The 15,699-nt window shown below is 36.7% G+C and overlaps 1 protein-coding gene across 1 annotated transcript in view; it reads left to right on the top strand.

Annotated features, from left to right (window-relative positions):
• The window catches only part of LOC106959811 (mannosyl-oligosaccharide 1,2-alpha-mannosidase IA-like), a 68,777-nt gene that overhangs the window by 39,342 nt on the left and 13,736 nt on the right, over positions 1 to 15,699 (top strand). Inside the window, exon 2 of the mRNA XM_015052592.1 lies at positions 1,648 to 1,744. Within this exon, the coding sequence (XP_014908078.1) occupies positions 1,648 to 1,744 (97 nt within the window). The remainder of the gene's footprint in view (positions 1 to 1,647; positions 1,745 to 15,699) is intronic.

The raw sequence follows: 15,699 nt of genomic DNA, 5'->3' as shown, positions 1-15,699 counted from the left end.
TACTGGTTTACTGCCTGCGGCGACCATTTGTACCAGTCATTACAAATAATTGCCTCTAATTATTGTTGTTCTCGGCATGTGTCGATGCTTCAAAGAGGAACTTAACACTGAGTCAGCAGCTGTAACGGGAAGAACTGCAGCTGAACGCACATCATGCTCTCACACCTGGACGGACTGTAGCAACAGGAACCGAGCTCAGCTTGTTTCTCTACTTCTGTAGAACCACGGTCGGGTTTCCCAAGATAACATTGGAGTCAGAGGTTCCACTTCCAGTAACGTGTGTTTATTAAAGCAGCAGCCGAGCGGTGAACTGTGAGGGAACGGATCTGTCAGAAGGCGGAGGATAAAAGGATTTGGAGTCTAATCTGGATGCAGGTTCTAAACGGCTTTGGGTCGATGTTTGCTAACCTAGATTTCCACGGTGGATGCATCCGCAGCCGGCTTCGCCTGAAACAAGTGTCGAGATTCTCTGTTGGAAAGTTGTTCACATTGCAAAAGAGCCGCAACTAACAATTATTTTAGTTATTGATTAATCGATTGATTATTCTGACGATTAATTCATTATTCTGACAATTAATCGATTAATCAGGTAAACAACTAGCATTCTGAAGATTTCTTTGTTTTTATACAATATTGGGAGAAAGTTAAAAGATGCAAGAAAAGAAACATTTATTTCCTACAATACAATAACAAAGCATTCCTTTAGTTTAGTTGCAAACGAAGCATCTGCAGCTAAATAAATTCAAACGTCAACAAGTGAAAAGCTCAGACCTTTCTGCTTGATTTAAAGTCAGTATATTGTAGGGATGACCTGTTGATTAATTTATGACTGATTAAGAACTAGATAACAAAGGCTGGTGAATAGATTTTTAACATTTTGAACCAGGTAAAGCTAAAACTGCCACTTGATGAATTCTGGGTAAAACATATTTACAGACAATTTTTTAAACCTAAATGCAAAATATTTAGATTTTGTACAATCTGGGCTTAATTACTCCTCTGACAGTACTATTCTTCTAAAGTTTTTTCTTTTTTTGGGCATCCTCCAGTTAATAATTATTCAGTTTCTAAAATAGTTGACGGTCAATACAGTAATCGATTAATCGTGACTAATCCAATTAATCGTTTCAGCCTTAGTAGAAATATGAAGGCAGGATAAGACTAGATGTTGAGACAAATTGATTTTCTAATAACAAAATCTAGTTTACTTTCAGAATATGAAGATTTTTTTTAACAAAGTGTCTGTAAATATCAAGTTTCAACAGTATTTTAAAACATAAGTAGATTAAACTTCTGTTTGTAGTCGGGTTTTAAGCTATGCTTAAACTGATTCATTTCTTGGTGCTGCAGGCTTGTAGTTTGATAAAAGATGTAATGTTTAGAGTTTATTCATGTGAAAAGGGGAATTTTCATGTTTCACCTGTAAAAAAGTAATAGAGTTCATGAAAGCATAAACTGAAAGAGCACCAGTGTAGCTGGGTTAAGTTAGCATTTTTAAACATCTGATCTATTGTTAATAGAGATGTGAATCATGGATTTGTGGATGTGTTAACACTTCACATTAAAACGAATCAGTTGTTGCAGCTCAGTATTTCCTCTCCAGGTTAACGTTTCTCTTTTTTCCCCTCTCCCTTTCCTACCTGTCAGATGATGAAGCACGCCTGGGACAGCTACCAGCGCTACGCCTGGGGTTCCAATGAGCTCCGGCCGGTCTCCAAGCAGGGCCACTCCAGCAATCTATTTGGTGAGAAGCGAAACCCAGGCACACACACAGCACAGACACACAGGATTGATCTTGTTTCCCCGCCGCTAGCAGCCTTGCCCTTTAGATTAAAAGCCAAATTGGCCGCTACTTAGACCCATCCGTCTATGCATGCCTCTAAATGTCAACTTTATCATATATTTATATTCTGTTTATGCATCTAACCAATTGTCAGCAGCTATGGTGCTAATGAGTGCAGCAGCTGTCAGCTTTTACATGGTGAAACAGCTAAGGCTGAAATGATTAATCACGATTAATCAATTCTAGAAATAATCGTCAAGTAACTTAGTAACAGATTAATCTTTAACAGGAGTATAGAGACTCAAAAAAGCTATTTGCTAATAGAACAACACACTCACAGCAGTAATTAACACAAAACTATACAAAAAACCCGATAAATTTTTAAATTTAAGATAAAAAAAAATCATATCTGTATGTAAATATGTTCTACCCAGAACTCCTAACATGGAATATGAGGAATTAGGAAAGCTAAATATGCAGCTGACTGATGTTGTTTACTTTTCACTGCATATAAATAAAAGCTACTAGCAAGGACTGAAATGATTAATCGATTATTGAAGTAATTGTCAAATAATTTATTAGTCGATAATCGTTAACTGTTGTAAACACTCAAAAAAGGCGTCAAATGGCAAAGTATTAGCTTCAAATCATTCAAATTCAGTAAAAAAAAAAAACGAACAAAAACAAAAGGCCTTTTTATTATCCAGTTATTAATCGGTTAATTCAAGCAGAAAAAGATTACATTTTTGGCTGCAGATGTGTCCTTTACTACAAATGATCAATCGTTCACTACAGGAAAGCTGTTTTTGCATTTTAGGCAATAAAATATTTATCATTTCAAAAAGATTATTGCATCTTTTAATGCATTTCTAATACTGTATAAAAAGCGGTTGAATAAATAATCTGCAGAAAGTGCCATTTTTTTAAATCAAGCCGATTAATCGTCATAATAATCGGTAGTTGCATCCCTAGAAAGAGGCATCTTGCAGCAGATCTTTGTTGTGAATATTGCTAGAGTTGCTTGCAGCTTGGATATCTGTGCATCAGAGGTGTCAGTTAGTCTAGTGCTGTTGCATTCTGCTGATAAGACGCCATTCATGTGTGAAGAAGGCAGCATGGCCTCAACTGCTGATAAGGAAACAGCAAAACACTCCCACAAGTTGGGTCTCAGTTTTTCCTGCTAGTTGTTGTTTGTAGCAGTTAGATTTTGTTTTGGCTGTAATGTTGAGAAAATGGAGGGGAATCTGTGTTGAAGATGTTGGCGTGTTTTGACCTCGCAGCCGCTGTGAAAGCTCTAAACACAGATATGGACATAAAGTAAACCTTTCAGCAACAGGCAGCTCAGTTTTACTGGTGGAAAGTCCAACTTCTCGCTGGTTGAATGCACCTGAAATATTTAGATTCTCGTGTTGTATTGTAGTTGTTGAATGAACATGTCTTTAAGCATTTGCTTTTGTTGTCTGGGAGTTATGTAAAGGTGCTACACCACAACTTGGCCCAGCCCAGCCTGAAGGCAAATCCTCCGGCACGTGGCCTCATTCTTCTCCGTCCCATTGAAGAGACACTTACCTGTCAAAACATCTTTTATCACCTGCTTATGAAACGTAAACATCCCAAAACCCTTTCAAAGGCTGAAGGCTCTGGAAAACAAGTGGACTATTATAAAACACACATTTTATTCACTCCTGCACCATGATGATCCCACTGCTTTCCTAAGACAGAAATGGCCATTTGCCAACTTTATGAACATGAACATGGACTTTGCTTCTCCTTTACTTTCAATAGACAATATAAATAAATTTAAAAAAAGCAAAATATATATTTATTTGTTTTTGTTTTTATAGATTAGTCAAATTTTTGGTTTTGAAGATTTAATGTTTGGAAAATCTTTCATTTTTTTTAACCAATGCACTCCTTGGGCACGCCCAGTTTGGGCCACTTTGCTAAACAAGCGTGTTTTACACCTATTTATTTATTTGGACATATAAGTTAACTCTATAATGGAATATTAGGGCCAGGTAAGATTTGCAAGTGTTTAATTATTAAAATCAAGTTATAATTTACAGTTTTACAATCATAGTAATATGAGAATAAAGTCGTATGACAATAAAGTCAAAATAATGTGAGAATAAAGTGTTAATATTGCCAGAATAAAGTTGTAATATTAGGGAAAAGAAGCAGCAATTTTATGAGAAACCCATGAAAAAAATAACAAATTAAATGAAAAATGTTGAGAATCTTGTGAAATTATACTTTGGTATTGGTTTTACAGGTAAGAAAATATTTAATCTTTTAGCACATTATTATCCATAGCAGGATTTTGAAACAACTGATTTCAAAGAAAGAGCTACACGAACTGAGCTGTTACAACAGATATTTATAACTCTATGAACTTTTTTCTTGTAATTTTTAGACATTTTTTGGTAAAATTGCGCCTTTATTCCCCTAATATTATGACTATAATCTCATAATTAAACATTTGTGTAACTTGGCTCTAATGTGCCATCATACAACTCTCAGAAGGAATTACTGAAATAAAATCAACTTTTTAAAACATATATTCTGTCACTTATAATTCCTTTTTTAGAAAAGAAAGCGAGAATTCACACCTCCCCAAACAAACCAGAGTTCGATTAAAGCAGACTAAACAACCCTGGTGTGAATGCAGCCCATATAGTCCTTTGTGATTCCAGCATTGCAGACTTGCTCACAGTGCAGATTCTGGTTACATATGATCGGCTGCTCCAGTTTTTTCATACTGAACACTGTTTTAGTGCTGCACCTCTTACATTTAATGAGGAAATTCAATCAGCTTTGTGTAAATTCCTTCCCCCCCGTGTTCCTAGTCATATGTAAATGTAGGAAGAGAGAGAACAATCCAGGTCTATGAATACTAATTATTAGATTAGCCTGTTCAATCCTGTTTGCCTTTCTCTTTACATTCCCCTCCTGGTGTTCTGAGAAGTAAATAGACTCTTCTCCTGTTTTTCCAGACCCGTTCCCATCAGTAAACAGGACTCCTCACCCTCAGGGCCTCGTCACAACCTCCCCTGCTCCATACAACATTATCATCAGAACTTTAATATTAAACACCTGAGGCATTAAACACAACAGTCAAAATAAACTCAAAACTTGATTTATCAATCTCAGAAGTAACAGAGAGTTATTGTGTCTATTTAGACATGCTTAAAGATGCAGTATGTAACTTTTTAAAATGCGGCTAATAAAACACTTTATAAATCATTATTACTGTTTATTATGCATTGATTAAGGGTAAGAAGGAGACAAAATCTATCTGTTCTTGCCAAATAGTGAGATATTTGTTCACATATTTATCTAGATAAAGATAGATACGATACGCTGCAGCTTCATATGATGATAAAATAAACTTATTTAGGTTTCTGGTCTTTTGGTTCATCAGCTGTTAAATTTCCAGATTCAGGCATTCGCTGGTGGAAATGTAGAAAATGGAAAGCTGGAAAATATGGCATCAATGTTTCAAAATATGATTAAATATTGGATTTTATCTTGATGTTGGCGTATTTGTGAAGGTTTCTTTTTTAAAATGATTGGATTCTTTGAGTTTTGGCTCGCTGCCATCTTGGATCGGCGTTTTCTCGTGTATCGTCGTCAGATGGCCGTCTGGAGGGCTTGGAGTCCTACTCAGCGCCTCAAGCTGGCTACTTTCTGGCATGAGTTCATGGATTCTCCTGCCAACAGGATGCGTTCAAAGAAATGAGTTGGGAAAATCCACATGACTTCTCCAGCAGAACATTGGAAGTTGTTGAGATGATAAGTTATCCTAATGTTTTCAATGTGGTGGCGGATTGGTGCGTTTCCAGCAGAGATGGGATAGACTGCCGGGTGGATGCGTCTCCTCTGTGGAGAGAAACTCCTTGGTCTCAGACGCCAGCTGTTCCATCAGCTGTTTCCACTTTAAGTGTGTTTAGCTGGATTTTGGCTCATTTCAGGGACGTCTTATCCTGCATTGAACATATGCTCTGCTTTCTGGATATATCCGGTTTCCTGCAGCGACAAAACCAGGAGCTTTTAAGTATTCAAGTTATGATTCTTGCAAAACAAAAATGTTAAAGTAAAAATAAATACATTTGTTGTCGACTTTCTGAGAGTTAAAATGCTTTGTGTCCAGAAATGGGAAAATGTTATTTGTTGGATAAAACAAATATTCATTCTCCTTGGTGCTGATTTAATTGAATCCCCAAAAACGGCAATAAGGATTAAGACTGTAGATGTTAGCTTCTGTGACAATGATAACACAGCTTCCATTATTTGGTGTTTGAACCATTAAAACAGGCAGTTGGAAGCGCTTTTAGACGAATCATATCAGCATTTGCATATTTCAGCTATTTAGAGGCTGTAGGTCCTAAAACCCCTAGGGATCCACGGTTCAACAAAACAACGGAAAACTTGGATGGATTAACTTAAGGTTAGGATGATCTGGTTTTTTACAGGTAAAAAATAAAGATATTAAAGGACAAGGGGGGTTATCCTTCATACGTAGGCCTTAAAAGGTCTTAAATTCATTTTAAAAATGTAAGTTGGCCTTAAATACTTTTATTGGTCTTAAATTTAGTTGTGACAGGACTATTTAATCTCATATTCTGTAGTGTTTTTTCTCGCATGACTTTTTTGTCAGGCAAAAGTTTGAGTAGCACTCTAACTTGGTCATTGTGTTTCTGACTCAAATTGATAACTAGCCGCTAATAAGCAATGCTAGCTAGCTTCCACCAAGCTTTTTTACGTCTAAAATTCATCACCTGTTGGCTTTACCTAAACAGTAGGCCAATAAGACACTTGCTGTATCAGCAAACAATTCTGCAACAAACTTCCAGAAAACTGAAAAACAGCTGAAAAACTGATTTCCTTTAAATCAAGGCTTAAAACCCATCTGTGTAGGGTTTTATTCACACTAACTGGAACATTGATCAACATATTTGATGCGTATTTGCTTGATGATTTTGATGATTACATTTGACAAAGTATAATGTTTCACAATAGATGATATGATGGTTTTTTGAGGTAAAGCACTGTGAAATTTGCTATGCAAATAAACCTGATGCCAATAAACAAATAAGCTAAGTTTTACCACTTCAACATGAGTAGTCAGAGTTGATCCTCTTGTTGTCACAGTGCAGACTCTCCGTTTCTCTTCCTGCATTTTATTAAAAGTCTTAAACACAGTTTGGTGACTGAAGGCTTTTGCCGAACTTGTATTTTTAACAAATATCCTGAAAAGCTGACTAGGCTGTTTCACATCCTGTGCCTTAGGAGGCTGTAGATTCATTGGCTCTGCTAAAATTAAATCCAGCTAGAGGCGTGGATGGCATCCATCTCTTCGCCTGTCGCCTCGGCTCCTTCCCTACCTGACTGAAATACTTCTGATACAGAGCAGGTGCATCTCTGGTTTTGATTTGCTGGCTTGTAACTTTTCAAGGTGGTTTAAATCAATAGTTTTTCCTGCTTTCTTGAGGTCTTTTTTTGTTGTTTTCGTTGGACATTTGGACTAGACTATTAACCATTCAGAGGTTTTTGTGCATCCTTAAAAAGTCTGAAAAAGTCTTAAATTCATGCTTCTAAAATGAAGACCTTAAAGTGTCTTACATTTATTTATAAATATGTCAATCACAGAGCTTAAATATTGTTGTGGCAGGACTATTTACTTTCATATATACTATGGATGTTGTAACACACTTCCTCAGTCGCATAAAGAAGTGTGATTTATATCACTAAACTGCTCCTTTTATTTAATCATAGTTTTATTGATGGTCTCACAGAAAATAATAAAACTAACAGTTGTTGGGGGAAATTATTGTATCAAGACAACAGTACAATAAATGGCCACCCTAACATAGACTTCTTCTTTACATTCTGTAACTTGAAGTGGTTGAGGCTACCGCTAACTATCTGCTAATATATCTTTGCTAGCTCCTGGGTAAGTTCGAATTTATTGCCATTCATCTCCGTGACTGGCTCACTTCTCTTGCTAAGTCATGCGAGGCACTACTGCTACACACACATGTATAAAATATTTCTGTTGCAATATAGATATTAAATATCATTCATTATGGTCTTAAAAAGCCTTAAATTTTAGTCGGTGAAACCTGCAGAAGCCGTTTTGTGTGTAAAAGTTGTTTAAATTCTGAGCTATTAATGGTAATACTTCACATTTTCCCCACTTATTAACACATAATGCATTCAACACAATATTTTCCATTTTTTCTGAATCGGGTGCGGCTTGCTCGGGTTTGACATTGACCTGAAAGTGTAGTTATTTTCCCGGACAGTCGGATGGAGCTGTAGCTGCAGGCGATGTGAAGAAGTGAAGACCTTCAGCTCCTCCTGAGACACGGTGGCTTTGCAGTGCAGGTTTTCTTTCTGGCCCCGTGTGCAGAGCTTTAAAAAGACCCCAGGATGAAGGGCAGGCTTTGCCACAGATGCTGCAAGGCTTTTTGTGAGACTTGCTTTTCTTTGTCGCTTTGTTTTTCTCCCTGCGGTCTTTCCTCCTGCCCGTGTCAGAGCACTGTGACTTCTTTTATTTATTATCGCCTTTAGTTGAAGCGATACTGCAGCTAACGCAGAGGTGGAACAATTTTTCAGGTTCAATAATCACCTGAGGATGTGTCTTTTCTTGCATTTTCATTAGGTATTATTTTCTTCATTGATTTGCGTTCAGTTTTGATAAAATCAAGCAAATATATTAGCCTGATATTTATTGTAGATCCAAAACTTGAAGGGGATTTTTACAACATTTTATTAGGGCCATTCAGTTGGGGAAAAACGGAGCAAATTTTGGCCAGAAACTCTGAAATCTTCTAATTAATCTCATACATTTTCAAGAAAACTTTAAATTTTTCTCTAAATATTTGAAATACAGAAATTTCCAGTATTCTGTTATATATTCTCCTTGATTTGTTCTAAATTTCTGACATTAATGTCAAAGTTTCAATGTTTTTCTATTTCTTGCAAATATTTGACTTTTGGAGCCAAGAAATTTCCTTTTTTCTAGAAAATTTCTGAGGTTACCCTCAAAATTTCAGTTTAAAAAAAAAAAGTACTATATTGAACTATTGCTGTGGTAAAATCAAAAGTTAGTTTTCAGTTTCTTTTTGATTTGATTGCATTTATATTTTTCAGTAATAAGAACAGGGTTTGGGTCAGTTCATTTCAAAGTGCGTGTGATATTTAGCCAAGTTTAAGAAAGAATAAAATCTGATTTGGGTGCAGCAAAATTGGCTTTTCATGAAGTAAAACTTGTTTATAAAAACACAAATACTTTGTGTTGTATTTAAAATTTTTCTGTTTAAGAAAATTATGATAATTTTTACTTTGATTACAGACTTAGGCTCTATCTGCATCTACTGGCCAGATTTGTAGATCTCTGTTCTTGCATAGGAAACAAACGGAAACAGTGAAAAATAATAATCTTCTGTCTCAGACTCTAGATGACGATAAATCAGCTTTTAGATTATGAGGTTTTTTTTTCTGCCAAAAACTGATTCAGGTTGTTGGTCTAAATCCAGCGCAGATTTTTATTTCACTATGATCCAATTTACCAGTAAATCTGCCCAGCTGGCTGTTAGCTGTCCTATTTGTACTTTGTCCTTCAAACTTGGATTTATCAATCAATACCATCAGAAATAAAATGATAGAAGATAAAACTCAAAGTGGAAAGTGTGATCTTTGGACAGGAAGAGGTTCTATTTCAGGTTAAAGGTTGAGAAAGTCTTATCACTAATCTCTGAAATTTATTGCAGGACACTTTTAGACCAAAAAGAAAAACCAAAGTAGTTAGAATGACTTCTCTCTTTTAATACTTCTGTTTGAATTTTGCTCGGTTTTAGTTATCTGTATTAAAGAGATATTTATAATTAATGAACAGTGCAATATTTAAATACCTTAAAGGAGTTTTGGAGGTTTAATTAGTGGGTTTCACCAGGAGATGTTTGGGAAAAAATGGACTTTTATACTGTTTGTTTTGCTTATAAAGTTCAAGCCAGCAGTTTGTGTGGATTTTTCCAACATCCTTTAATTTACCTACATTTATTTTCTTCTAAATGCATTGATCCAGGCCTTTAGAGTTTGAAGACGTTTATCCGTTCATCAATTTGTCAACCACATTGTCTAACCATTGAATCTTCGGTAATCCATCTGTCAACCATATAGACAGTTGTCCAGTCATTAAGTTTTCTTTTAATCAATCCATCAACCGTTTATCAACCAATCTTTAATTTTTCCATCTGTGCACCCAACCTGCCATCGATCTGCACTTTCATCCATCTGTCCATCCATCCATCTGTCCATCCATCCATCCACAAAGTTTTGCTGTCCAGTCAATCTTTGGTTTTCAAAGTTTCCAATGTCGGACCTTTGTAGAAATACCTGCCATAAATTCATAGAGAACATTTGTCTATAATTTTAAATATTAAGGAAATTTGAGAATGGAGATGTGTGTAATTTGGACACTTCCAGCTGAGTGAATGTAATTCCAAATGCTAAAAAAAAAAGACTTGAAGGACGAGAAGCAGACACACCGGTCTGCAGCTCACCTTCAGTTAGATGGCAGAGTTGATGATGTGGAGGCATGGGGGGCTTACAGGGTTGAGGTGTGTAAACTAGTTGGCTGCATGTGCTTCTTGGCCACATTCCTTTCATTATGCCTTCCCACATTTGATTCTGCTGCTTCCTGCTCGCGGACGGCCTCTGAGCCCCGCCGCTGTCGCGAGCAAGGCTAAAAATAATATTATCCACCAGTCAAGAGGACTGATGTTTCTGGTGTCTTTCTATTCCGACAAGTCATTTAGTTGGTTATGTAATTTGACATTGAGTCCCAGGCTGCAGCCTCGGCTCCCACGCAGCATTCAGTGCGCCTGTGAATCAGATATTCAATCTTTGTAATTGAAATGGATGGAGTAATTCTGCTGTGGCCTTCCCTCAGGTTTCTCTGCTGTGTGTTTGTCAGCATGATGAGGCGGAGAGAGTTGAATTTGGTTGAGTCTGGAGTGATGTAAATCTCCCGCAGCACGGCGGCTGTGGATGGGACTCAGATAAGAGGGGAGCTGAAATGTTGCCATCGTGACATGAATGCAATACACTTGAAATCCCTGAGATGCTAAAACTTTTCTCCTGGGTTTTTGTTGTGAAACTTTAAATTGTCAACTGCTTCAATTAATCACACTTAATGCACCTTAAACAACAAGAAGTCTCACCTCCCAGGGTTTGCAAACACTGCAGCACCACTCATCCTCTCATTAGCTCTATTAAAGACACAAACTACTGATGACTCTTATACTTCCTTATAAAAGTATCTACAACCCTTTGTAATGTTAAAAATGACCATTTTATTTAGATTTTTTTAATACCAGCAGGAACTGCTGCATTGATGCTACATATGTTCATCAGAAAAATATCAAACTATCAGAATTTATTAAAAGCAATCAGGAATCTTTAGCGATTATCATAAATTTATGAGGAATTAAACTTTTGAAAACATCTAAAAATAAAGTCAAATAACGGTTCTGGTGCTTAGATCGATCAAAAAGGTTCAAAAATGTGTTAAAGCAGACATTCAGTCAGCCACAAGCTCACCCTTTCTGTTTGATTTTTATATTTATATAATAATTGTGAAGTTTTGGCTTACTACTTTTTAAAAAAAAAGAAGTAAGTAAATAGTCTGTTAATGATTAATCGATTACTAAATTAGCTGACGATTACTTTTGTAATCGATTCATCTGATGGTTTCAAACTTAATTTTTTTGTAGAGTTTTGGTGTAATTAATCCTCTGAATATGAAAATATTTAAACAATTGTCCGTTTTGAGTGTTTGTACTCTAATGATTAATCGATTACTAAATTAGTTGACAATTCTTTCAATAATCTATTAATTGTGATTAATCCGATTCATCGCTTCATCCCCATTATATTTTTTGAACAGTTTTGTGCACACATTTTGTGTACTCAAGTTAACAATTAATCGATTATTAAATGAGTTGACAATTATCTCAATAACAGATTAATCACGATTAATCGTTTCAGCCCTGATTTCAGTGTAAATGGTAATCACTCAGAGGATAGATGTAAAAGTAAAGACATTTAGAAAATCGTTTATCACTTTTGTCTTGACCTATTGCGTAAAATCGTAACAATATCCTAAAAGATGATATGGTTGCTTCAAATTTGCTCGTCTTGCTTCACTTTACCTCCCTCCTAATATCTGTGTCAGCATCACATTTTCAGCACAGAGTAAAAAAAGGAAGGAGTCTGGCTAATGCCTTTCGCTGTAACCTTCACAAAAAACAGTTGACGCTTGAATATGTGGCAGCCAAAGCCAAGAGGTTAACACGCTCTGGGATGTGTGTGTGTGTGTGTGTGTGTGTGTGTGTGTGTGTGTGTGTGTGTGTGTGTGTGTGTGTGCGTGTGCGTGTGCGTGCATGTGTGTGTGCGTGCTTCCTGCCCACAGTAACGCGATTACCCAAAGCCTTAGCCATCACTTCCTCCCCAACCCTTTTTGACCTCCTGGAATAAAAAAATAAAACTGAAATGAGGCAAGTGTTTGGGTCACTGGAAGCTGAATGTGTTGAGATCTGGATGATATTGTGGGATTAGGGATTAAACATCTAGTTTGGGTTGGAACAATTTTAGGCCGTTTGGTTAGAAAGACAGTGAGCAGAAGAGATGATTTCTATTTACGAGTTTCGGCGTTGTGTTTTTAATACCAGTCACTCTTTGGCTTCTTCCAGACTTGTAAAGGCTGAGGCTGTCGTTTCTATTTTTGCAGAGTCAGCACATCTTTCCTCCATCCATTTAACTTCCCTTGGAAAGCTGGCGAGAGGTTGAGTCTGCAGCCTTGTCTGTTTTCCGTCGCCTGGCTGGGTGACAGCGTATTTCATAAAGTCAAGGGAATTTTCCAGCCGCTGTCAGCTCACCTTGTGTTTAGGTTTTGACAGGGAACAATGTTTTCACTAGATACTTTTACGGGCGAGTCCGAGGTGGAGCGACACCGGGCAATTTCTCTTTATTGGGAAGAGGGAAAACAAGATGATGTGTAGCAAAATGTCAAAGAAGATCTCGACGTTTGCTGGTTCGGCTTCCGCACATCTATTTGTGTTTTTCTCCGTTTTTAATCTACTTTGCCCTCTGCAGGGTTTCATTTATGTTCTGTACGGCTGCAGCCAAATGTCTGTATATGAGAACTCCAAACGGATAAAAGAAGCAGTTTAGAGAGTCACGGCAGACATGAATAGTCGATCAAAGATCTGCCGAATTTTAAGAAAACAAAGTTTATCTTTTAACCTCAATCATCCAGTCAAAACCAGCAGAACTGCTGAATCACCCAAAGATTATTTACATCTATATACAATATTTCTTACTCTTCTTACTTTAAGCTCCTGGCTTGAAAGTTTGTTCACAGATTTGTGTCGCTTACCCTCCATTTGTTCTGCTGATCTTTAAATGTAATACATGTATCTGGACTTTGTGTGACGTCGTGTCTTAATGATGGATTTAATTATTAAGGTTAATGTTGATGATTTTTCCATGAAAGGAGGAGAAGTTGGATAAAATATTGATATCTCTGTCATTAGAAGAGAAGTGAGTGTTGGAAGAGAAACGAGTGGATGGATTGTGTTTCACAGGAAAAGAAGAATAATGTTGGTTAATGAGTTTTGGAGCCCTTTCTTCTCATTTTTCTGCCTCCCTTTGCTGCAATCTATCCTTGTGTCCTACCTCAGAACAGAGCCGTAATGATTCTTGTCTTCTGGGGACACTGGCTTTCCCATTTTTCATCCATCTGTCAATTTCTTCCCTCCTTCAGCTTCTTTGGCTTCCATCGGGGTAAAACAAGCTCAGCCAGGTTAGATAAAGAACATCAAAAAACATAAATCTTAATGTTTTGCCAACTGGACTCAAGTCAGGACATTGACTGGGCCATTTTAACAAATGGACATGCTCTAATATAGGGCAGGGCGAAAACTTGATTTGGTTTTTGAAGACAGTTTTTTTTTTTTTTTTTTTTTTTTCACCAAAGCACTCCTTGGTGATGTCAGCATGGCCAAAGCCGCCATCTTGTTTGGCAAACTTCTATTTATTTGAACTTTGAATTCAGGTTAACTCTATAATGATAATTCTGTCATTTTGAGTACTTTCAACAATAGTAATGGCATAATAGCACAAGAACATATTCTCAAAGATCAATAAATGTTAAATGAGATCTGGTAAGAAAAAAATCTGATTTTATTTTTAAACCTTGGTATCAAATCTTACTTCCAATTTGGATATGTGCTACATTATCTGCATTTCAGTTAAAAATGTGCACAGAACTTCAGTATTCTTATTCTTTTAATTTTGCAATCGCGGTATTTCCATAGAATAAGAAACAATTAAAATCACACCTGAATATTCAGTCATTAAAAACACGATTCTCAGACTCTTTCCTGTTGTCGTCTTCTTTGTCGTTTCCACCAGTAGCAACATCCTGTTGCCTGTTGTTGATCATGTGACTCCTGTCATGCAAAAAAAGTGTTTCCATTAAGCAAATTTATTTTCAAAATGTCAAAGTACGCAATCATATGATCAGTGGAAATGCAACTATTATTGTTTGATCACATAAAATCCACCAGTTTGGGACGGTAACGTGACAAAATGTGGAAAACTGGAAAGAATACGATTGGCACTGTAGTAAGTTGAAATTGAAAGTTGCATATGGACCAACATTGGAGTTGCATTTTAAGTTCAGCTAAAACCGCAAAAATAATTTTTTAAACAGGAAATCTGTAGAAAAAAGAGTTGGTGTGCTAAATATACCATTTGTTGCTGTTGACAGAAGCACTTCTGTTTTGTTAATTTATGCAAAAACTCATATATGAAGTTAAATTCTTTCACGCGAACAAGCTAAGCGCCAACAGCGAGCGCCACAATCCTTCCCTCTCGCTCGGCGCTTGTAGAGTCGTCTCTTCCTCTGCTACTCATGTTTATAGAGAGGCCACACTGATTCCTCCCTCTGCTGAACCATCTGCCGCCTCTCACACACACACACATGCACTCTCACACACACACACACACACACACACACACACACCTCAGACGAAACCCAGCCGTCGCACGCACCTCAGACCTTTCCATCTGGACCAACACACAGATCCTTGATCTGATTTTAGAAGCTGCTTCAGGGGCCTTGAAATCCTTGAAAGTTTTTGAATTTCAACTTGGTGTTTTCAAGTTTTGGAAACTACTAGAAAGTGCTTGATATTCAAACTGCTCTGTTTTGTAATAAAGTGCAATCTAAGTTTTTAGAACACTATTTCCAGTTGAAAGTTGAAATGAGAGTTGAAATAAATCAGACCAAACTTTTCTTGCTTTAGGTCAGTTAGAAATACTAAAATTATTCCTTGCCTATCCTGAAAATCTCATGGTTTTTTCCCAAAATATTCTTTAATTTAGTGTATTAAAAACAAAAGCCTGAAAGATAACTCTGTGAAACAATTTAAACTGTCAAACGAACCTGACAGTTTAGTCAAAGAAGACGAATCAAAGCAGCAAACATGACTGACACCACTGTTTTACCTTTTCTATGTTTTAATTGGTGTTTTGATAATTTCTCCCCTTTTAAAGTCGTAAGAAAAGCTTTTGCTTTAATAAAACACTGAAATACTTGGAGCGTTTATACATTCAAAAGGTTATTTAATGCAGATTTGAGTGGCAGCTCCATTGCTTTTTCCTGCAGACAGGCCATTAAGATGAAAGCTCCTTTAGAGTTACAGAAAAATCTGTACGACAACAGTAACACGTATTCAGACATTTAGATTTATTTTCCTCTTTAAGCAGCATTTCTTCATTTCTTTATCACTTTTATACCCCACATATCTCCTTCCTTCCTTCCTTCCTTCCTTCCTTCCTTCCTT

This window comes from Poecilia latipinna, unplaced genomic scaffold (genome assembly GCF_001443285.1).
Source record: "Poecilia latipinna isolate Pla-1442-1.1 unplaced genomic scaffold, P_latipinna-1.0 Scaffold1121, whole genome shotgun sequence".
In the NCBI taxonomy this organism is placed as follows: domain Eukaryota; kingdom Metazoa; phylum Chordata; class Actinopteri; order Cyprinodontiformes; family Poeciliidae; genus Poecilia; species Poecilia latipinna.
This window is presented reverse-complemented; position numbering and strand designations above follow the sequence as displayed.